Genomic DNA, 25,637 nt, shown 5'->3' with positions numbered 1-25,637 from the left:
AGTGTGAAGTACATTATGTGATTCGATTTCTCCAGGCGGAAAGGCACAATACAGCCGCCATTCATCGTCGAATGATTAAGGATTATGATGGGAACTTTATAAGTGATTGCTGTGTGCACAAGTACTACAGAGAGTTTAAAGGAAGACTTACCGACCTACACGATGAGAGAAAGGGTGGATATCTGAGGCGGAAGACGATCTTGATATACGCATGAATCATGTGTTTCTTGAGATGGGGCAAAATAAGGTCTCTGAACTGTCTGGTCGTTGAATTTCAGAGAAATCAGCAGCCGCATGGAGAAATCGAATGACATAATGTAGTTCACACTTGGCGGGCGCTTCAAAGGCAGCCGATATGTTTTCAAGCTTGGTGCTCGACGGTGATTACCAGTCAGATACTGTATTTTGGTATGAGGAATGTGTGATTCTCAGTAAATATATTTGCTTTATCACCGTTTCGCCACCACACACAGGTCTCCTCTGGAAGCTTAACGGAGGTTTTAAAAAAAGAAAAAACTTTCGTAACATAACAAGTTGTATATTTAAAAATGATTCTGTATTACTCTTCCATCTTCAAACAAGGCTCGGTGTTTCTTAGGTTGTTAGTAAATTACACAAAAGATGAAACATCGCTTTCGTAAACGTTCTGATAATCTAATGATGAATTTTGTAATTATTACTCTAAATAAAATAAAACAGCTATTAAGCATTAGACCTTAATATCATTAGTAAGAGTAGATAATAATGAAAATGCTTCATTCTAAGTTTGTTGATAATATATTTATTTTTACAAATAAATGTACATACATTACAAGCAGCAAATAAAATTTTATAATAGTAATTTTTATACTGTATTATCATCATTATCGTCATCATGTGCATACTTAACACAAAATAGCATAAAAGAATATTAAATATTTATTTATTTATTTATGGATAACAGTATATTTTGATTATTTTACACTTGACATAAGATCTGTTAGTAAATACTAGATGACTTAGTGTGATAACTTTGTATTTGTACATACGAAATTACACGCAGTGTTTACGTTTAATTACAGTAAGTAATAACAAGTTGTTATAAATAGTTTATGTTCCGTTTTATCTAGTACACATCCATATTAACTTTAAATTATGTTCTATATAAATAAATCATATGTTTTTGTATAATGGATTTACAAAGTGTGTACTCATTCAAAGGTATCTGGCCTCTTTTTTCGTGTAATGTGACTAGGACGCTTAATATTCATTGCATGTTTACAAATACAGTTTTTTTTTTTTTTTTACTTGTCTTTATATCATTATGAATGTACAAGTTTTAAGTTTTTAAGTACATATTGCTAAGTAGTATATTACACATATACATAATAGGTTGCGCACTAATAAATCGCATCTATACATTACGTTAGACTGTTAAAATATGAAGAAAATTATTGTTAAGCTTCATCGTTGTTCACAAATAAAAACATTAATTTTGCTTGATACTGATTGTAGAGGTAACTTGTATATAAAACTACTTGTTATGTACTTGTGTATTGTGACGAAATGACTGTTAGGATTTCAGTCTTTCTGTTTAACAGTTACTTTTTTTATAATGCGTATTTGTTTTATATTTCTTTGGTATACATTTAGGGTCAAGTATATTCATTGAATTCAGATATTAAGCTGGAAGTTTGAGACATTTTAACATACAGTAGACTTCCGAGTATCCGGCTCATGCCTAGTTTTCTTCTATCGTAATTAAATGAAAAAGGCAAGGCATTGCATTGGGAACATTGCCAGGACATTGAAAGCAAGTGTCTACTACGATCCTCCTACCTATCGTGTGTAAAATACAAGTTGTGACAGGAAAAGAGTGGCATTCTGCTCCTTGTTCATTGTTTCGTCAGTGTGTAACGGACACCCGGGGTCGATTCCCGACGGGAGCTCATGTGGTTCGGATTCCACGTTAATCAGTAGGTCCACGTCTCATGTAGCCTCGCTGCTGAAAGGGACGATAAACTAACATCAACTCAACTCAAGCTTATCGCTCTTCCTGATTATAACTGTACAGCACTGTATTCGTAAATTGTTTTTAAGAACTGCTTGATGTTTTTTTTTTTTTTTAAGTGTACTGCACCGGATAAATGTGCATAAAACTCCGGACTATCCGGATGTTTTGTTATCCGACCTACCCTTCCGCCACATTAGACCAGATACTCGGGAGTCCACTAAAATCTGAAAATCACTTTTAGCCTTGTGTATAGTTAAGAAGTTACGTGTTTCATCAAGAAACTCGTGCGTTGATCTGTTAAAATAAAAACTGAGTAATTTAACATTTATGTGAATTTTGAAAAACAAATCTAGTAAACTAAACTACGCTTCTTCTTCTTCTTCTTCTTTTTTTTTTTTTTTTTGCATTTTTCTAAAAATAAAAGTACTAAGTTTGCTTAAGAGTCTTCATCCCGGCGAAATTAAAATACCACTAATTTTACAGTAATTATGTGATATCTTCAAATAGATAAAAGATAATCGAACTATGGAACAAGAGCGCCCTAGACAATATTATTTTACATAAGAAACCGTTATCACGACTCACTTATCTGCTTTCGATTTCGAGCCATTTTGAAAATCGGCATTTATTTTCGCGTTTCTAAACAGCTGAAAACGGAAAGCCACTAGGTGACTTGTGATAACGGTACCTCACGCAAAATAATATTGTCTAGGGCGCTCTTGTTCCATATTTCAATTATCTTTTATCTATTTGAAGATATCACATAATTACTGTAAAATTAGTGGTATTTTAATTTCGCCGGGATGAAGACTCTTTAAGTTGTATATTACATCCAATTGCATGGTTATTTTTTTAAAAGAATTTACCAACTTAGATACATTTATTATTTTATGTAACGAACTTAGTAATGAATTGACAAAACTACATGATAAAACTCTCGCTAATAACTTCTAGTATAATAATTATTGTAGCTATCATATTGTTTTGCAATGAAAGTATAATGAAAAGGACAGTGTGGATTCCAGTAGAGGGAACTTTATATTCAGTATTAAAAATGTTTTGTCCATGAAAAAAAAAATGGAGAAATAGTTTGGATTCAGTTTTAACATACACTTTTGACAAAAACAGAGGAAATACATTCTGAAGAGTAGTAAATGTACACATGTTAGAAATAAAATTGCTTTAGCGTCAAATTAATTAAACTAAATTGCATTACAAACTCGAAGAATGTAAGTTATACGTATATATATATTTGTTACATGTATCCATAACGACAGTAGTAAAAGCGCAAAGTGAAAAATACGCGTTAAACCAATTACTATAATTTACAGAAAAAAAGACAACGCTGTGGCAATAGGGGCTATGAAGAGCTTTGATCGACTAAACAAGCAGTTCTCAAACATTGGTCCGCGGACCACAACTGATCCTTGAGATATTCCTTTGTGGTATTTTTAGATTGAACATTACAAAAAAAGGAGAGAAACATAACATTCAAGTCAACAACGTATCATATACTATAGTTTAGAATCTCGAACAGATATAGATTATACTGGGTGTTCAGAAAGTAACTATGCAATGCCATGTTGTGGTGTTCTAAGTGATGACTGATATGATCTTGATAAAACCTTTTTCACGGATGAGGCATGGTTTCTCCGATTAGGTGAATAGCCAGAATAATCATGTGTGGAGTACGGAGAATCCGCATGAATTTCAGGTGTTCCCACTGCATAATCAAAAGGTTCATGTTTTGGTGCACCGTGACTCGTAAGTTATGAACTGCATAGTTACTTTCTGAACACCCTGTACAAGTTATTAATGTTATAAAATATTCTTGATAATCTTTTATTTTTTTTAAAAAAAACTAAAATTTGTTTTATTAATACCAATATAGAATTAAGGAAATTTTAATTTAGTATTTTTTTTTAAATTTATTATAGGCCTAGTGATAAATGATCAAAACTTTTCGAAGAGGACAAAAGTAGAGTGGTCCATATTTAGAACATTCTGACTAATAAAAATAGGTCTTAACTTGAAAAATAGTTTGAGAAACGTTGGAGTAGACGCTTAGCCGAGTGATGGGTTTGTCAGCACATCAACTCACCGCAATTATTTCTGTCTTTCTAAAACGAAGTTCACCACTTAATGCATTTAGTCTCCTAATCACTTCAGTACTAAAACATCAGTGCACGCACCAAAAATCGAAACCCAAAGCATAAACACATCGTAATCTCTTATTTTTTTGCAAGTAACTTGAAAGTAATGGAACTTAATTACCTGGCACTGGTACAAGTTAACAGAACATTAGTTGGGTGAGTATAAAATTATGAATATGTACAGTCCGCACCAAAAAACCTGCAACATGAGCATGTAAGTTTATTGTGAAACGACGAAGTCTTTTGTTCCAAAATAAATGTGCAGGAGAGGATGACGAGGTTTATCCTGGCGTGATTCGTGCCACTTAGACGTTATGTTAATTCCCTTGCGCTGTTAGGCGTAGTTTCACAGTAAACTTACATGCTCATGTTGCAGGTTTTTTGCTGCGGACTGTACAACTTTCTAATGATGGATGTTCTCTATGATTAGTTTCGTCAATATATCATTCATTTAAAATCAATCTTTCCGCGAATCAATTATGGCGGCCTTCTAAGCTTTGGTTATTTTTTTTCTTCTTTTCGTACCAAATGAGGAGAGAAAAAAAATGTTTCATTGAAAGAAATGTTTCATTTACCCAGCAAAATTTCTTTTTTAAGGATTTTTCTTTGCCTTGTTCTTTCTCTTTTTTCTTTTTACTCTCTGCTGTCTCCCACATAGCTGATTCTGAAAATGGAGTCTTTTGAAATGTAATGATCAAAACGAAAAGTAGACTTCAAAGAACCTATTGTTTTCCAGGTTTCCTGCAATTTCTTCTTCAATGTCTACAGAGCAAGAAAACGTCTCTTTGTAAGCTTCACTACATAACTCCTGTAAATGTTTCGTTATCAATAAAATCGATACGAAAGAAAATATTCTGCTTGTTTGGCTGTACTTTTCGTTATTCTATACTATTAAGTACAGTACGATTTAATAGCCATTTCGGCAGGTTATTCTTGGCATAGGCGTGCTTTGGCTCTTAAGAAACGGAAAAGATGAATACAAAAATCACTTAAAAGCGAATATGTATTAGATTTTTAAGAGGCTTCATCACGACGAAATTAAAATACCACTTATTTTTGTAGTAATTATGTGATATCTTCAAATAGATAAAAGATATTCGAAACGTGGAACAAGAGCTCGCTAGACAATATTATTTTACATGAGATACCATTGTCACGACTCACTTATCTGCTTTCGATTTCCAGTTATTTAGAAAATTGGCATTTATTTTTGCGTTTCTAAATGACTGCAAACAGAAATCTAGCAGGTGACTCGTGATAACGGTACCTTATGCAAAATAATATTGTCTAGCGCGCTCTTCCTCCACATTTCCATTATTTTTTGTCTATTTGAAGATATCACATAATTATTCTAAAATTAGCAGTATTTTAATTTCGCAGTGATATGCCTCTTTAAAGAAGAACATTATCTCGTTATGAGGTCGTCGAAAATTTCAGTGCTAAACATGTTACGAGCTTCAAGCGAATAATATTTTCCAGGTTTCGTCGTTCAAAAGTTCCAGATTATATTTGAATATTTATACGATTCTTTGAATATTTATTTTTCAAATATTACAAAACTAATTATCGAATACGTTTGACCAAAGGTGTTCACTTTGGATTAACCTCACTTAACCTCGCACTCACGTCATATACTCAACGTCACATCCGTTCGACCTCGCACTCACATCATCAGTCTGACCTCAGGCTCAGTTAACTTCACGCTCACGTCATACATTGGAACTAGCGAGCGTAGACCTCATGGGTCCAGGCACCTTTGCGTTTGACAGCCTTTTTATAAATATGTTTCAGGATGTTGATTTGTGGTCATCACATTGAATCTTAATGCAACTGATATTGGTTTGTGTGGCAATACTTTGTGTCTGTTGATCTTAACCGTAATTCTGTGAGAAATTGATCAGCGCAGTTCGATGTAATGATGAATTTTATATCACTTTGGATTAACCTCACGAATATAGCAGTACAGAGAATCTACGTCAATATAAACTGTAGTCACTTTTTGGTCATTCATTCCAAACAGTGTGAGTATACTAAGATCACAGATAAATCGAGTTAATTCCTTTCCCGATACTTACTGTTATGCAGTCGTATTTTCATGATTTTTCTAGCCTTTATATATTGATTCGTACATAAGAAGTCCATGCTATATACAGAGAAACAAACAAATCCTGTAGAAATGAAAAAATAAACTAACTAAATACTGCTATAAAACTTGACTACATCAGACACATTTCATGAATTGAGAAATAACACTACAGACAGACCCCCTTAAGACACAAAAGGGGAAGCGAATGAAGCTAGAATGTCAAGAACATGGAAAATGATGTCAACAGCAGATGTTACACCAGGGTCATTTCTGACCTCGTTAATGATTCTTGAAAATTTATTTGAATTAATTACCACTACCACAAAATACTACTCTTCCAGAAGCAGATAAATAAAAATTGCGCCATTAACTGTTTAACTCATCACATCGGTACCAATGGGTCTAGTAATCCCGAAAGTTCATTTGTAGTACAAATTAATGATAGTTTGATTCAAAATTATTATTTAAGTGAATTGCATTAAAAACAGAACGTAAATCTTAATACCTACTAATATTCGTAGAACATCCGTAAAGCAATGTACCTCGAAATTTAGAGCCAAAACAAACCAAGGCCTGGACTTATGTCACTCATTTCTGTGGGGTAATGTGTCTAGAGGTCTGCACGGGCTCGGGCTACTATGATAACTGTAATGGGGTTAGCCATACTGAGAGCTTTATACAGTTCTACCTGAGTTGGAGCGGCAACGCCGGAATCTAGTTACAATGAAGGATTTATGGTAGGGACAAGTAAACCCTTAGATCTTGACCTTCGAGGAAAAAATTGGTTATGTTTTGTCGCGAGCTATATTTATGTCACATATGCACTGTTGTAAATACTTAAGAGACATAATCACTGCGAAATTAAAATACCGCTAAATTTATAGTAATTATGTAATATCTTCAAATAGACAAAAGATAATCGAAATGTGAAACAAGAGCTCCCTAGACAATATTATTTTGCATCAGATACCGTTATCACGAGTCACCTAGAAGCTTTCCGTTTGCAGCCATTTATAAAGCAAAAATAAATTCTGAATTTCTAAATGGCTAGAAATCGAAAGCAGATAACTGAGTCGTGACAATGGTATCTCATGTAAAATAATATTATCTAGCGAGCTCTTGTTCCACTTTTCGATTATCTTTTATCTATTTGAAGATATCACATAATTACTGTAAAATTGGCAGTATTTTAATTTCGCCGTGATGGGGCCTCTTAATTAGTTTTTTAAAAAATCCAAATTACAGGACCCATGTAAGAAAATATCTTCTTGAAGTGCCAAGTATTTTAAGCACATCTTCTTTTGTATTCTGTTGTTTTAAGGAAGTCCCAGTCCCACTAATACTAAGGAACGTATTTATTGAAAAGTGTAACTTCTCTTGAATAGCAGATTGGACATCATAATATAGCCATGTTCATTCTATGTTCAAGAATGAAATGGGCCTCGTGGCTTTTTCAGTTTCTGATATTGGTATTTGTTCTGAGAATCAAATGCGTACTACGACTCTAGCCTTATTTTTATTTAATTTATTTTTAATTATTTGTTAATTCTTTTCGAACCAAGATATGTTAAGCGTCCTTCTGTATCACCTTATAAGAAAGGCCTTCTGTATTGTTTATCTATTGGCGTGGTTCATGTTCATTCTTAGCACTGGTGACACGCTAATCAGTCAGTCACGAGAAAACTTATCAAGTATGTTAATTGCATTAACCGAGGAGATATGAATTCATCGAAATAAACACAACATCCTTGCAAACTGGTACATTCAAGAGAAATATGAATGCCTTCATGATCACGCATTCATATCCTGGCGGAAGGGAGATAAATGTTAATCAGCTCGTTTGTCTAACCAATGTATTTTCGTTTGCACCAAAAGACTTTTTTCCTCGCAAGTTTATCAGCGTTTGTATTTTCTTAAGTTCATTCACTTTACGCACTTTTTATTGAAGAATGTTTTCCCCATCATCTCGTGCTGCTTTTTCATTATTTTTTTTCAATTACCTGAGTTGTTACTGCTGCCATGAGTTTGAACAAGGCTTTGCTCGCTTTTTTTTCATTTATTTTTAATTCGTGTAGTTTGTTGCGGGAGCTCCAAAACAGCATGCGTGTTGCACGTAAGTTTTAATGTGTGGCTGTTCCGTAGGTGTTTGCTGTTAGGAGTTTTTCAGAAGAAGATATACGTATATTGTCATTTCCTTCTTGTTTACGCTTTACTCTTAAAAGTTTCAAGTAATCCTTTGGCACTGTGAATCTTGTTGCGTGTTCTGTTGTGCCGTGAGAAACGGAGGAAGAGGTTAAGTAGTAGGGTGCTCCCAATGTTCGCTGAAAAATAGTTCATACGTAGTGAGGGGTCAAGTGTGATTGTATAATAGTTTTTAAATATTATAATTCATTGTGTATATTTCAAAGATGTCGAAATTCGCGACTCACAACTAAAATTTGAGAGAATGCGAGTTGCATTGGGGTTAGTGGACGCGAGTACGAACGAAAGCAAACCCCTTTAAGAGGCCTAATCACTGCGAAATTAAAATACCGCTAATTTTACAGTAATTATGTGATATCTTCAAATAGATAAAAGATAATGGAAGTGTGGAACAAGAGCGCGCTAGACAATATTATTTTGTATGACGTACCGGTATCACGAGTCACCTATTAACTTTCTGTTTACAATCATTTATAAGCGCGAAAATAAATGTAGATGTTCTAAACGGCTAGAAATCCAAAGCAGATAAGTGAGTCGTGATAATGATATCTCATGTAAAATAATATTGCCTATCGAGCTCTTGTTCCACTTTTCGATTATCTTTTATCTATTTGAAGATATCACATAATTACTGTAAAATTAATGTTATTTTAATTTCGCCGTGATAGGGCCTGTTAAGGATGGCGAGCTCAATCCCTTAGCTATCCCAATGAAGATAGTGGGCACGAATCTTATTGAGGGTAGCGAGCCCGAACTCAAGAGACTCAACAGTCAACCTGTAGAAGCGATACATTTTAATAAATAAATATGAAAACCGAAATGGAGCCTCACAAACCTATATATGTTTATTATTATTTTGTGCATGAGTTCGGGTCCAATTCTCTGTAAACGTAGATATGCTAGTGACATGGTTGCTCTGTAACATTAAGTAACGAAATGACCCTAGAGAGTCGTTAATTGATCAACTCGAAATAACTCGAGGAATTTAGCATAGGAAAGTCGTGAGTTCGAATTCTGCTTAGATTTTCAATTTTCATACTACACCCAATTGTGAGCGAATAACAGAACATTTTCTCAATAACTGAAATTGTAACTAAAATAATTTGGTGAATTTGTGTTGTTTTAAAGAAATCTTTATGTTAATCACTCTCGTCCCGTTTCCGCTTCTTTCTTCCACAGAAGCTAGCAAACCTTTTTTTGGATTGGAAAACTGTTGCTGCAGTTTTTAAACCACCTATTTCCACTCTTACGTGTTGTGAAGTTGAAATTGAGACATAGATCAGGTGCGTCCCAATCGATCGTTCAGGTGGCAACATACATAGTATGATTCGACAATTGGTTTGTTGTAATTTGCCTACTATACCAGTAATAACATCAATACAAATCTACATTGTCCTTTTCTTATCTCTATCATCATTGGTATCTTTTATATAAAACGAGAAAAATCATTTGTGCTTTTGATTAGAGATTTGTTTTAGGAAACTTGTTGATTTGTTTTCTCGCCTATTTCAGTCATTTTAATGGTCAAGGAACTGTGCTAAAATGTAGATACAGTCAAGTCGTATGAATATTCCCTTATGTAAGTTTAATACTTTGTAACTAAAGATGTCTGGCTAATTGACAGGTTTCAGTGAAGGTTCGTTATCCGCTTCAGACATTTATTGCAGTGCGCTTTCTGATTTAGGTAAACAGTACAATGTCTCTCTGTAAAAGGTATATGACGCATTTCTTTGGATAATTGTATAAAGTATGTATTAGTGTTGTTCAAATTTTGTAGGGATGTTCAGTACAATAAAGTTTTTTTTTTTAATTTTGTGTTTAATATTTTTGTTTAAATACGTATTTCAAAATACGTGGATAAATGATGTAACTGCTCTCTAGTTTTCTGGCAATATAAAATGAAATACTCGTATTTAACTAACATGGACAGAATATTATTCATGAAGCTATTTTTTCAACGTAACATTTAACAACATACAACAGATAAATGTTTTTACAAGAATAGGTAGGTCGGATTTTGCGGATTTCAATAGCTATCTTAGTCATTAAAATTTACATATGGTTAGTATACAAGCGCGAATAGTGATAAGGGTAGCTTACTGTCTTTGGAATTTAACCTTAGGCTTAGTTAGTTCTAGTAGTAAAGTTTTTTTCTTTAAATATGACTTAATATACTTGTATATTGTGTCTTTCGCCATCAAAAGTTGAATACCTTCGTAAAAATTACAAATACGTACTAACATGGACACTCAGAGCCAGGGACAAGAGGAACCACTTACCCTCCAATGAATTTTTAAAGCAGTCTGTAAGAAAAGACTTTTTTAAATGAAAGATATTAAGTATTACCATAATCTTGCACTCTTGTTAGCCATCCTCGTCCCTGGAAATCAAATTCTGCAGACACACATTGTTGTAAACATTGGTTAAACAGTAATTTACAAGACTTGTGAGCCAAATATTTAAACATTAATAACGTTTGCATTTACAACGAGCTTCTTTTGTTTAAAGCTCTGACATGCCATTACATTTTACAGGACATAGTATTCTTAACAGTGCTACTTTCGGATAAAGTTTTTGGTATTAGAATGTCACAACTCCTAAATTTCAGTTAAAGGAACTAATATTACTGCTGTCCATGTTTTCATGAAACACATGGCACAAATAAAATCACTGAACCTGCAGTGTTAATAAAACTAATTGATGTTCTTTAATTTCTATCTACTAACAGCATTAGTTTTATGATGATGGTATCGGTAAATTAAGAATCTACCTCTAAGGTTAAAATTACCTGTACACATCATTATGGTTTCACGACCACTTAGTATGTTAGTACACACACACACACATGATGCTGTAACTAAAAACAATGTCACTTATCTTCTTGGATTGGTAGAGTTATATCAAAACCATATGCCACTTTCACCGTCCTCTTCGTTCACAAGTGTATTATAATCACTTATTCGTAAGTGCGGCCGAACATTGTGACACCCTCTAAAATCGAAGACCATTGATGTTTTCCCTGGCCATGTAGCAGTTATTCCTTGAATTCCATCAACACCATTATGGTTACAGTTCTTTGGAGGCTCTGGACTTCTCGCTGGAGATATCGGTGCAGATATAGACCCCCCTAAAGATTCCATTTGACAGTTGTTAATTTTGTCTTCACGCTGCCAGTTTTCGTTATCAGACGGCGTTGGACTTGAAGAAGAGCTAGCTGACGCTAGTTCAAAACGACTACCACAACTGTTACTTTTAACCAATTTGAATTTCTTTGGTACCATAGATACGACTTTAGGAGGAACTCTGTAATCGGGACTGCGGCGAATCTCTTCCATGATGAGTTCTGTGGGACTCGTAGGCCCCATAGAACATGCGATGATTTTACCCCCGTAATAGGTTACTGTACTACCACAGGCCCTGATTCTTTCTAGGACTTCTGGAGGGATGTGGTGACCCATTTCCTGTGGTGAACTGGCAGACCTCAAGCTTTCTTCCTCTTCGTCACTGAAGACCCCTTTGGAAGAAGAATGGTTCTCAGGATCGGTGTCAGAGCTTAGATCACTTACACCGGAAGAAAGACTCCCCGAATCGTGAAAGAAATTCATCCACCAATTGCCCCCCGACGTATTATTCTTCAGCATACATAGAAACGAACTGTCTACCCCATTCTTGCAGGAAGTATGGTGATATTCGTTATCTAAGCTTATTCTTGGAGGTGCTGATAATCTGTTGCGTGTTCTGTTTGTCTCACCAGATATTGTGGAAACTCCGGAAGAAGACGAAGACGTTTCATTTGTAGTTAACCATGGAGATTTATTTCCTTCCGATCTGAGGATTTTGCTGCTTGGATTTGATTTTACTAATGTAACTCGGCAAGTACATGTTCCATGACTTGTATTCGATCTATTGGTTCTGAAATTTAAGATATTTTCGAATAAACTGCAAACATTTTTTACAGTATCTGGCTCTGGAAGTTCTTCGTCGACCAATTCTTTATTGTTTTTTGTCGGATGGTAAAAATACTGACGCATCTGATGTGGCAAAGTTGCACTTTTCTTTCCATTGGTGCCATTCTGCGCATCTTCAGGAACTGTGATCACTGAATTTGAAGATGCCTTTTCCCGTGACTGTTCTGTTTGCTCAGATTTTGATGGCGCTGTTTCATGAACGGGTTCAATAATTATTACGTTATTATTTACCAAAAGTTCACGAAGCCGATAATCATCCAGATACGACACAGCAGGCTTCTTTGGGGTACTGTTATTAACATCGTTGGTTCCGTTAGTATTTTTCTTCGGCACATTGCCGTTGGCAGCTACTTGTCGACTCCGTTCCTCAAAGATGCTCTTCATTTTCCTAATAAAATTATCCGCTTCGTTTCGTAAGACATCTTCTGTTTCTTCACTATTTTTCTTGCACGAGTCTTCACTTACGTCAATTTCGATCTTATGGATCTGCCCATTGATTTCACATATTTCGACGTCTTTGGATTCAATATCAATATTTTTCACTTCTGTTTCTTCATTTTCCAGTCTTATAGCACCTTTGTCGTCCTCCGCCGAATGTCCATTAGTTATACAACTTTCACCGTTTTCCGAAATTCCACTGTCTGAAGATGAAATTGGATTATTGTCTGGTATTGGGGAATGTGTTTTGGGGGGTTCAAGATTAGTGGAAAGTTCCTCTTCTGTGTGGTGTTTGTGACCGTTTCTAACAGGGGTTGCATAATGTCCATTTTGCTGTGTGGTATCGTGTTCATTGGAGTTAGTGTTCTCGCCATTTTGTGTAACAGTAGTATCAGAGTGCCCGGTCTTCATCTTGCAGCTGAGAACTCGAGGAGGGTCGTCAAGTGCCATTGTTGCTCCGTGAGGACAGTCGAACCAGTAGGAAATTTCGTTGTTGTTCTCGTGTACTTCAAAGTGAGATGCGGCTTCCAGAAGTTGTCGTATAACCACGTCTCGATGATTCACTCGATACCTGGAGATACTGAAATATAAAAAAGATAATGTGCAAATACTTTCATTGATAAGACATATAAACTGAAAATTATAAACAAGGAAGTTAAAGCCTTTCTATTTCAACTGTGCCCGTGCCGGCGCTGCTGTCGATGTGTGTTTTCCAATACCTCCCTCGAAAGAGGAGGGACAAGATACTCTGGTCGAAATCTTTCAAGAGTTGGTTGCGGAAGCGTTGCCACAATGAATTATTTTACGGACTTCGCTGCTTACTGTCTTGTTAGCCATTCTAAGTAGCCTGCGATCTTCACTCGTCAAGACCAAACGACTGAATGACAAATTGGCAACACAGCCGAGGTCATTCAGTTCTTTCCCGAAAGCGAAGGAAGGGATTCCTCCGTAAGAGGTTGTCGGAGGTGGGGACGAAGTATGTTTCACATATTTTCCGAGGGCACACTTGAAATAGAAAAGCTCTAACTATATATATGAATGTACAGGGTTCGGCTTAAATGTCAAATAAAAGGAAAAAATCATAACTTTCCAATTAATTATTATATTGCTACGAAATAAGTTTGGTTCTACAAGTAGAGAAACTCAAACAAGTAGATGCGCATATGCAGTACTGTAATACTCGTGCAACGTCGTTTACGCCTTGAGTATCGATTACGTCCTATAGTCCTTCGTTCCTATCGATGTAATTACGTTCAAGTCCATCAAAAAATAGGACAAACGTCTTCCTGAAACCGGAAGTTTTCTCTCACTATCAAGCCTCCACACAAAGTATGCTGTTCCGGAGTGCAGTGTTGAAGAAATTCGTACATCCTTCAAATGAAGCCACTTAATTTTTCCTTTGTAAAAAATAAAAAATCTGATTTATTAAACTCCAGTGCGTGATCTGCGTAATCACATTTGTATGTTATCAACAATGTTACAAGGGAAATGCTAAAAAACACGTGGCGAGAGGTAAAAGACAGGTTCGACGTCTGTCACGCTACAAATGATGCATATATTGAAGTTATTGGATATATAAAAAATATTTTTTTGAGTTTCTCTACTAGTAGAACTAAATTTTGTATAAGTATATTAGTTAGATCGGAATTTATGACTATTTTCTTTTATTGGGCATTTAAGCCGACATCCTGTACAGCATATAAGTATAATACACTTAAAACTTATGTCATCTACAATAAGTATGTGCTCAGTGAAATAATATAAGTTTTGCTAAGGCTATGATTATCAGATTTCCCTTTTTGGGGAGTCCTTTTTATTCTCTCATTTGATTATAGTTAAAATTCTAATAATCACCCATTTTTCTGACTGTGGGAGAAATTTTCTTTTAAAAAATAAATATTATATTATGGATACTTTCAAATATATAGAATCAATATTAACAGACCAAAACCATATTCACGAAGAAATTAAATATCGACTAAAATCAAGAAATTCGTGTTATTATTTAGTTGAAAATCTTTTGTCGTTGCGAATTCTGTCGAGGAAAGTGAAGCTAAATATATATATAAAACGATAATCATGCCTGTTGCTTTGTATGAATGCAAAACATGGTCGCTTACTCTGAGAGAAGAATGTAGACTGAAAGTATTTGAGAATAAAATCCTGAGACGATTCGGACCCAAGAGGAACGGGAATGGAGAATGGCAGAAATTTCGTAAGGAGGAATTGCATAATTTATACCGTTTACCGAACATTATTAGGGTTATTAAATCTAGGAGGCTCAGGTAGGAAGGCCATGTAGCCAGAATGGAAGAAAATTGGAACGCTTTCAAACTTTTGACTGGAAATGCAATCGGAAAACGTCCATTAGGAAGACCTAGGTGCAAATGGGAGGACAATATTAAGATGAATCTCGCAGAAATAGGAAAACAAAGTAGAAACTGGATCCAGTTGGCTAAGGATAGAAGTCAGTGGAAAGCTTTTGTGAACGCGGCATTAAACCTTCGGATTCCATAGGCCATAGAGTTAGTTAATTTAGTTATGTAAAACGTGACACGAAAACTAAACTGAAGAATAAAAAAGAAATTTGTAGTGTAAAATTTCAAATTTGTACATGAGGCCTTATTCAAAACATCTCTTCAATTATTGTCTTTGCTTCCACGTTTATGTCATTTTGGAAATTTATATATCACAATTACCTTTAAGAATTTGTAAATACAAATATTTTGTAAGTTACTTGTCGTGTTGTTTCTGATTTGTGGGTTTTTAAAATATAATAAGTTGTATAGTCATATTACTGACCGATTCTTTTTCTTTCTTATTTCAGGTGAGTGAAAGTCACTAATCACGTCTTTTGTAGGTAAGAGCTAATTACTTTGTGTAAGAATAATTATATTAACATCTGTGTATAGTGAGTTAAAAAATATAACCATTCTATCAATAGGTATTTTAGCTTTATTTAAATTTTGTTTTGCCGTATGCATGACTCACAAATCGAGCACTTGTGTTTTATTCGTAACTAGCTTCGTTCAACCCGCTTTGCTATGAACTGTTAAGGAAAATGTTGAAAGCCCTTTAAATTGATAAGAAAATAAAGAAAATCTAACAAACGAGGCGAAAGAAAAAGAATTGTAAATAAGATACAGTAGCGCAAGAATAAAAAATTTCAGCGAAGATTTTAGCCTATTGATTGTCTCTTAACAACGTTTGTGCATATATACTATGGAAATTACAGCCAATGTGCAATCACCAGCCATAATAATGAAAAATTGGCTCCATCTTAATTCAATAAACACTTTGATTATGATCAATTATCTCAATTTAGTTTAATAATAAAGTGAAATGATCAAATTTTATCTTGACCCAACTGCTATGTTCAAAAATCACTTCAAAGATTCAACCTATTGTAAAAAAACGAAATACAATGCCGATTTCACTTCAATGTAGAGTATTTATATATTGTATTGGCTGAAAATTCTTATTACATTCTCCGAACGTTAATGTTACTTTGCCTTTAGTGCATGAGATTCTACACATAACTAACTTTCTGTGTAGTGTTTTGCTTATTGTCAATTATTATCCTATGGTAAATGATATTGTACGTTACAGTATTGGAGTTATGATGTATGTTATAATGATGATTGACAATGCCAATTCACATGTCCAGATTGATTATTATTAGAGTGACCGCTAATTCCAGGAATATTGCACCGAAGAGTGATGTACTGTTTGCAATATTACGTATTATAAGCTAAATTTATTACAAATATATTGTTATATTCATTCCTTGTACTGGTATACCCTCATTTTTAAATGAACCCGTTTCGTCATTAATATATATATATATATATATATATATATATATATATATATATATATATATATATATATATATATATATATATATATATATATATATATATATATATATATATATATATATAAAATATGGGGGGGGGTACTCTACGATAGTCTGATGACATTGAAAGACTTGTTCTCAAGCTTCCTGGTCCTGGTTACGTGGACCTCTCCTCTGTTTAAATGTTTTGAGGACCATTTAAGAAATGAATTTCGTTGTTGAATGTTGAATCTTCTGCCAAATATTTCAGGTACTGTTCGTTTTTTATTAATTGGAAATAAAACGTTGCGAGTCATTCTAAGTTATTGAACATTGTGGTTTTTTGTTGCCAGAGTGGATATCTCTGTTGTTGCGGAATCTTTGAAAACAGCGCCTTCAACGTAGTACGTATTCTGTCTAACTGTTAGATGTCATCTTTCCTTAACCATAGAGTAAATAATAGAAAATGTTTTGGGAACTCGAGTTTTAGACTCTCTGAAACAAGCTGGCGGGACTACCCTTACCTTCCCCCAAGACTCCTTGTCCTCTTCAATCGTGCTTTAGAGGATTTGGCTCGTGGCTGTGGTGAGCGTATGTGGTGAGGGTGTGCAACCACGTGACGATCATCCGAACCTTCCTCAAGGATCACCTCCAAGCTGCAACCCTTGCGAAGTTTCCCCCTCGTCATATCGGACGACTGGTGTTCGGTGTGGGAACGGGCCCGACGGCAACAAGAATGGCTCCTGCAAAATAAAAATAAAAAAGTAAACATTAATATTGTAGATCTAGTTCGTATATTAGGTAATATGGCATCACATCGGAAAGGTTAAAAACTAATTTTGATGATGAAATTGGAGATTATAAGGAAATACATAACTTAAAAGTAAAGGAAATACATGAAAAAAATCTTTAGGAGGAAGAAAAGACTATTTTGTGGAACTTCTGAATAAAGAGTTGAGAAAAAGATTCATAAAATGCTTCGTGTGGAGTACTGTACTGTATGGGGCAGAAATATGGACATTACGCAAAAATGATGAAAAACCACTGGAAGCTTTCGAAATGTGGGTGTGGGGAAGAATGGAGAAAATTAGCTGGGTCGAGCGGAAAACTAATGAGAGGGTGTTAGAAATGGTGGGGGAGGAAAGAATAATTTCATATATTATTAAGAAGAGGAAGAGAAACCGGTTGGAACATTGGCTAGGAAGGAACTGTATCATGAGGGAGGTGCTAGAGGGTATGGCGGCAGAAAAGAGAGGGAGAGGGAGAAGGAGACTACAACTAATGGACGATATCAAACGGAAAAATCGTACGTGAAGACGAAGAGGTTAGCGGAATAATGGCAGAATACCTATGATGATGCATTACAAAGTTCTATTTGGTCCCTCGTCTGGTAGCTAGTGTGTGCGCCTTTTCTGGGCGTAGTCCTGGGTTCGATTCCCAGTGAGAGAGTATTAAATTTGGAATTCATTATGATGGTTCGAATTTCGTCTTAAACTGTAGGTCCACTCTCATATAACCTCGGTGCCGAAAAGGATGATTTTAATCAACAATAAGGTTGTATTGGGAAGGGAAAAAACGTACATCTCACCCCTCAAGCAGGATTTTGTAACTTCAAACTTCTTTACCACTTTAAGTTTGTATTATTTTCTTTACATCTTTATGTCTAACTATTTTCATCTCACCTATGAAAGGAGACAATAGATCATACTGTTTCTAGCTCAATACTCTAAAAGAAAAATGTAACTTCAAATTTCTCTAATTTTCTATTGGTAAGCTGTATAGATTCTTCAGTCGTAAAGATGGGAGATGATGGTTCAATGGTCGAGCCCTCACCTCCATTATGAGAATATAATGTTGCTTATGAAACGATACAGACCTCTTCCAAATAGAAACAAGATGCACCTTCCGATACGAGACAATACTTTCACACCTTATCGGAACGAATCAGTCTTAACTCTTATTCGTAGGCAGCCGTAGTCTAGAGTCATAAAGATGATAAGTACTGTGTCTCCTGTGATTGGAAGATCACAGTCGGAAATTGGTAGATGCTTGAAATTGGTGGTAGAAAGTAGAATTAGGATCAAGGCTATCCAAAACATAAATCGCATACCAAAAGGTTTAAAATGGGTATATACCCTAACACATTCTCGTGTCTATAATTTCGGAATGTATCTAGCAAATTTATTTCAGCTTTCTTTGATGGAGGAGAAAAGTTGGCTTTGTATAGTACTGAAAACTGTTGTAGTTGGTCAATTCTTTAAAAACGTAGTTAAGAAAGATATGTATTTATTTTTGCTGGTGTCAACATTTACTGAACATGAGCAATGTATGTGATATAACATTCATGACATTGAACGCAATATGTCTTAAGCCGCTTTACGGAAGAATTGTATGATAAATGGATTGATCAAATGTATCGTACTTGATGATGGATGTTTTCGTGTTTGGTAACTTGGAAAAATAAATGTTAACATATTGCAACTTAACGTCATTAGTTATAGTCTGTGTTTTTCCATTACAAGGAGGGTATGTCTCGCTAGCTAACGGTCTTAGTGCTGCGTAATACTCAGACTCTTGAATATGGTCCACCAATTCAAAGTATTCTCTTCTCCTCCATGTCTTTTTATTTCCACACCTTCTATTATATTCTTCAGAATACATTTTTTTCCTTGATCAATGTCTTTGTGTTCCTTGTTTTTATGTATTTTATTCCTCCAACACTCTCATTGGTTTTCAGTTCCAAGCAATTTTCACTATATTCGTGTAGCTTTCTCATTGCCTTTTCATAGTGTCCGTGTTTTGCTTCGTTCAGTACAACACACTGAAGAAAACATGTAATGATACAAGGAACTGTCCGCGAAGATATATGGACCAGGAAGATGACAGCAGGGACGAATATTATTGTGAAGATAAAGGCACTGAAGTGGCAGTGGGCACGACGTATTGCAAGAAAAGATTATGATGGGTAGACAAAAGTAATTCTTGACTGAAGATTAAGAAGCAGTAAATAACAGTATTCAGAGGCAACATTTAGTAAATGCAGAGTGTACTTGTAATAAAGATTTGCTAAAATCAATGAAAGATGGTTAAACGTTTAGTAAATGCAGTGTACACTTACCATAAAAACTTGCTAAAGTCAGTGAAGGACGGTTAAACGTTTAGTAAATTCAGTGTGTACTTAATACAAAGGTTTGCTAAAATCGACGAAGGATGTTTAAAGGTTTAGTAAATGTAGTGTATACTTATAACGAAGATTTGCTAATATTAGTAAGGGAAGATTTTTCTCCACAATAGGGAACTATAGTGAACATAAGTAATACCAGGGCGCTTTAAATTACAAGTGGTGCACCTTCCATAAGACCCCGTAGTTAGACTGAAATAGTTCCAAATTCCAACACCATGCGTCGCGCCGTTCGTTTGGTGAAAACAGAGGGAAAACAAAGTATATACTACGTGTAAGTTTAGTGGGGAACCGGTCAAAACCCCCACAGCCAAAACCCCCACACTCAAGAAATGTCAAAACGCCCACACAAACGGTCATAACCCCCACACAAATGGACAAATCTCCCAAACGCACGAACGGTCAAAACCCCCACAGCCAAAACCCCCACACTCAAGAAATGTCAAAACGCCCACACGATCGGTCATAACCCCCACACAAATGGACAAATCTCCCAAATACACGAACGGTCATAACCCCCACACTGGTAGACGGTCATAACCTCCAACGGTCATAACTCCCACCAAATGGACAAAACAGTCACACATAGCAACGGTCACAATCCCCACATAAATAGACAAAACCCCCACACAAATGGACAAAACTCCCACATGCAGAAATAGTCACAACTGCCACACAAATTGACAAAACCCCCATACTCATGTATTGCCCTTGTACTTTTTAATAACATTTTTTATTCCACTTAAACTGATGTTGCAACTATTCTTCTTTGGCGTCATAAAGAGCCGCAACAAAGACGTGAAATGACGATCATTTCAGAGTGTGGGGGATTTGTCCGATCTTGTGGGAGTTTTGTCCATTTATGTGGGAATTATGACCGTTGCTATGTGTGGCTGTTTTGTCCATTTGTGTGGGGGTTATGACCGATTGTGTGGGCGTTTTGACATTTCTTGAGTGTGGGGGTTTTGGCTGTGGGGGTTTTGACCGTTCGTGCGTTTGGGAGATTTGTCCATTTGTGTGGGGGTTATAACCGATTGTGTGGGCGTTTTGACATTTCTTGAGTGTGGGGGTTTTGGCTGTGGGGGTTTTGACCGTTCGTGCGTTTGGGAGATTTGTCCATTTGTGTGGGGGTTTTGACATTTCTTGAGTGTGGGGGTCTTGGCTGTGGGGGTTTTGACCTAGACCCGTTTAGTGCCGGTGAGGTTCTTGTGTGAGTTTTAAAATCATTTGAAATAAGTCTTTTTTATCATGCCAGGTTGTTTTGTGCCAGGTTGTAAGTCAGGACATACTAAAGGCGATGGTAGGCATTTTTTTTAGACCTCCAAAAGATTGTTTAGACGAGTGGAACAGAAAAATTCCTAGAAGTGACCGTGCGTTAACCCTAAATGATCGTGTTTGTGATATACATTTCAGTGATGACATGTTAGTGAAAGTAGATTCTTTTACAGTAGAAGGGAAACTAGTGGAAATAAAACGTGACAAATGGAAACTAAACCCAAATGCTGTGCCGCATAATTTTCCCGGAATTCCAAGCTATTTAAGTTTAAACCCGCGTAAACGAAAAATCCCCTCTAAACGTCGGCGCCCCCCTTCTCCCCGGAAGAAAAATAAATCGGAAGTAATTTCGAACCCAAAACCAGGTAGTGCGACACCAGTAGTTTATAGTGCTGAAGAAAGCTCAAGTGCAAGTAATTCAAATAACCTTGCAAATGAAGTAATACGTCTTCGTAGAGAAGTGAAACGATTAAAACACATGCTCACTCGAAACCAGAAGAAGCGACGTGATCACATCAAAGAAATTGAAAAATTACGAACTATTATAAGACAGTACAAAACGGAAAGACTACCGGACAAACAAAAACTAGTCGTTCGTACCATGACAAAGAAGAATGAATCAAAGAAATGCGGAATGCGCTATGAATCAGAATTCATTTTGGAAAGTTTGCTTTTTTTAATAAAATCAAGGAAAGGATATGAACATTGTGCGATTCATCAATTGTTACCGTTGCCTTCCGTTTCTTTACTACGTAAATTGTTGCGCGGTCTCAAGTGTAATTATGGCATAAATCCTCATGCTCTCTCAGCTATAGCTAAGGACATGGAAGACAGTGATGAAAACGGTCGTAATTGTGTTCTGATTTTTGATGAAGTAAAATTACATGAGGATATTAGATACAATTCCAGCAAGTGTAGTTTCGATGGTTTTGTGAACATGGGTGAATTCACGAAAGAAGAAGATAAGAATGTTTTAGGCGACCACTTTAGTATTTTTTCTCGCTCCTCTTATGAAATCGTGGGTGCAACCCATTGCAATTTACTTAAGCAAGAATGCCACTGATGGTTATACACTTGCAAAAATCATCTTACAATTGATTATCCAATTAGAAAATAATAACGTCAGGGTAGTGGCTTTCACATGCGATGGTAGTCGACCAAACAAAAAGGCTTGGAAAAATTTAGGAATATCAGGAAATTTAGGCAATATAAAGAATTTCATTTCTAATCCCTGCGATGCCAATAGACAAATTTTTGCAATGGGAGACATTTGTCATATCATCAAATGTATTAGGAATAATTTTCAAAAATTTGGAAGTGTAATTTACAATGGTCGTTCTGTGCGGTTTGATTACTACAGAAAACTATATGGTTCCGAGACCAAATCACACACTAGTAAGAGAGTAGTTCCGAAATTAACTTCTTCTCATATAAACCCTAAGGCATTTCAGAAGATGAGTGTAAAATTAGCCACACAGCTTTTCAGTAGAACAGTTGCAACAGGTATGAAATTTTACCGAGAACTTGGGGTGCCCGGCTTCGGAAGCAGCGAAGATACAGAGTTATTCACGCAAGACATAAATCAAGTTTTTGACGCATTGAATTCCAAACGCCCAATAGAAGGACTTCGGAAAGGAGACAAACTTCACAATGTATTGACATGTTTCTTCGAAATTCTTCAGCGTTCAGACAACACCTTTGCATCCAAACAACCTTTAGAATCTCTTCGAGTAACAGTTAAAAACACTATTGAATTGTGTGAATTGCTTTGGTCCTCAGGTTACAAATATGTTTTAACAGCTAAATTTAACCAAGATCCTGCTGAAAGACATTTTGGTCTTATACGTGGTTTGAGTAGTGATGATCATCCGACATCAATTGATTTCTTCCACCTTCACCTGCTTCAGTCCATATACGTACCCGTGAAAGGAGCACTTTCTTCAAAAGCAAACTGTGAAGATTCCGTTGATGGAAAGTTAACATCCTTTACGCATCAGATAAGATCTATGGCTCAAATGGAGATAAACAAAAGCAAGGAAATAAAGGAAGGCATTCAAGACCACATAAAGAAATCAATTACACTAACTGACATTGAACCGGAATTAGACCTTTTTAATTTATCCGCTAGTGATCAGAGCACAACCGCAAGGGGGAATAATGTAATTTATTATTTGTGTGGTTACTTGCTTCACAGTGCAAGTAAACAACTTGTTTCGTGCAAAAATTGCTTGGCGTCTTTGCAAAGTGATTCTGAATCTCCAAGCGATACAAATGCCGTTCATATTCTTACTCGGTTAAAAGACTTTGGGGGCAACGATTATAGTTACCTCAAATACCCCTCTATAACATTTTATGATGTAATAAGACACGTCGACAAGGTATTGGAACAGAAACTACAAAAAGAAGCACTTTGGGGTGACGTATTTTCTGATTGTGTGGAAATGTTGTACGAAATACCAGTGTTCCGAAATTTATGTTGTTCAGAGGATCACCTGTTCATGTATTTACCAAAGTTAGTATTCCACTACATTAAGTGTCGTTTCATTTTTTGCGCGAAAGAAATGTCAAGGGAAAGAAGATCTGCAAAATCGGCGAGAAAATTGACAAAACTTTCCTCCAGCTAGGGTAAGTAGAATTTCTTAAAACATTTGCCTTTTTAAATTTAAATTTAAAATTTCTTTTTCTACATACTGAGCTTCAGTTTATTATTTTGAAAAGTGTAAATGAATTTTTATGGTTACTATTTCTTTTTTCATCTAGTGTGTGCATATGGGCAAAATATTTACTTGTTTTTCTTGCGCTAAGCATTGCATTTTCTGGCATCTCCTCAGATTCTCTTTCACCAAACAGCACTAGCACCACCAAGCGGCAGAAACATTGTACTTCCCCAGTTCCACCACTTATAAGTTAAAGCGCCCTGGTAATACTAAATTACACTGTTTCCTTTCTTTTTCCTCAGTATAATAACCTGAACTTTAGCCGTTCAGATGCGTTTGAGTTTCCTTTTTAATCACTGGAAGGAATGCCAGAAATAATCCATCTAATTGGGTGAGAATGCAACTTGAAATTGTGTGGTGATTGATTGTAGCAAGTAATCCTGAAACACAGGGGAATAGATTGATGTTCAGAGAATTGCGATTTGTCCCGTAAGTTCCCTCGTTCAACGTGACACGAATTTAGGTCACAATTCACTTTCGTTGTCCGTTTGTGTTGTGTCCAACTGCGTATCGCAAGACAAATTAGCATCGTAATTGGAAGGAAATGTCTTCAGAACAAATTACAGATTTCTGTGACTTTAATTGGAGCGAAAGACAATCAGAAGGAGACTCGAGGTAATCTGTTTTAGGGAGGGGGTCAACGTAATAACCTTTGTGTCAAGGACGACGAATAGCCTAGTCAAAATGCTGTTTGTATACATGGAGTTAATCAGCACATTCCAATTAATATGTGAACGAGTGTAACAAATTGGAATGAACTTGGCCATTCGTTTGAACAACATAATATGCTTTTTCAGATAGAATTCTACAGCGTTATACACGTTAGCCGCCAAGCCAAATTTTGGGGGTATTTTGGACCGCACTATTTGTGCATCAAAATTATGCACATGGCGGCCAACGTGTTAATGAGAAATAAATGTTCACTCATGAGATATGTACCAATCGAAATATCTCATTGAGCTGAATAAAATGACGCAGGTAATTGTAAATCCTCGTGGATACGAAAAATAAGAGAAAAACTTTTTTTTTTTTTTTGTAAACCTGAAAATTGATCTAGTGCGTCAGTCACGCCACCTGTCAAAATGAAACTGAAGTGTACTCTCACCAAGGGTTTCATTATGACAGTAGCAGAACGAGAATATATTATACTGGTTGGCGCACGAAACACTGGTCCTTTGGAGCACACACGTTGTTACATACATATATTAATACATTGTCACACAATACATACATATAAGCATTCATTACGTACATTTCATTGTTCATAGAAAGTACTGAAATTGATCTCTCGGGCAGGGGGCGCGGTGATTCAGTGGTAGAGCGCTCACCTCCCGTGCTTGGGGTCCCGGTTCGATCCCAGCTCTCGCCGTGTGGACTTTGTGGTGGACAAATACCGTGCTTGTAGGTTTTCTCGGGGTTCTCCCGCTTCCTCCCACTTTCTTCACTTCACTCATCTCTCATCATCGCCATCTCCTTTAGCCTAACCAGCGTAACCGTGAGACGTAAAACTTAAAGATTTATTTTCATTTTTTGATCTCTTGGACTCTCTCGTGGCTATGCAGATAGCGTACGCACCTTTGGCTTGGGAGACACGGGTTCTATTTCTGGCGCAAGATCATGTGGTTCGAACCCCACTTAAGCTGTAGATCCACGTCTCATATATATAGCCTCGCTGCTGAACGGGAGCTAAACTCAGATCCGATTTGAAATTGTCTCCTTGTGTTGTTGCTATATTATTATTATTATGATTAATAATAATAATAATAATAATAATAATACAAGTATT

General features: G+C 35.9%; 2 protein-coding genes across 3 annotated transcripts in view; one reads left to right on the top strand and one right to left on the bottom strand.

Annotated features, from left to right (window-relative positions):
- LOC145686752 (uncharacterized) overlaps nucleotides 1–25,637 on the top strand; it is a 207,264-nt gene that overhangs the window by 114,251 nt on the left and 67,376 nt on the right. The gene's annotated exons all lie outside the window — the stretch shown is intronic.
- jv (javelin) lies at nucleotides 759–17,439 on the bottom strand. The gene is made up of 2 exons (XM_081760383.1): nucleotides 17,203–17,439; nucleotides 759–13,420 (listed from the first exon to the last, which is right to left on the bottom strand). Exons 1-2 carry the CDS (start codon nucleotides 17,364–17,366, stop codon nucleotides 11,335–11,337), a joined length of 2,250 nt encoding a protein of 749 aa, XP_081616509.1. The 5' UTR covers nucleotides 17,367–17,439; the 3' UTR covers nucleotides 759–11,334.

The sequence above is a fragment of the Thermobia domestica genome, chromosome 5, assembly GCF_964235325.1.
Source record: "Thermobia domestica chromosome 5, izTheDome1.hap1.1, whole genome shotgun sequence".
Lineage (NCBI taxonomy): Eukaryota > Metazoa > Arthropoda > Insecta > Zygentoma > Lepismatidae > Thermobia > Thermobia domestica.
This window is presented reverse-complemented; position numbering and strand designations above follow the sequence as displayed.

Excerpts from the sequence above, each read along its gene's own strand:
- jv (XM_081760383.1), bottom strand. The coding sequence starts at position 17,366 with ATGACGAGGGGGAAACTTCGCAAGGGTTGCAGCTTGGAGGTGATCCTT. Across the intron at positions 13,421-17,202 it reads ACAAGGAGTCTTGGGGGAAG|TATCTCCAGGTATCGAGTGA; the intron begins GTAAGGGTAGTC and ends TTTATATTTCAG.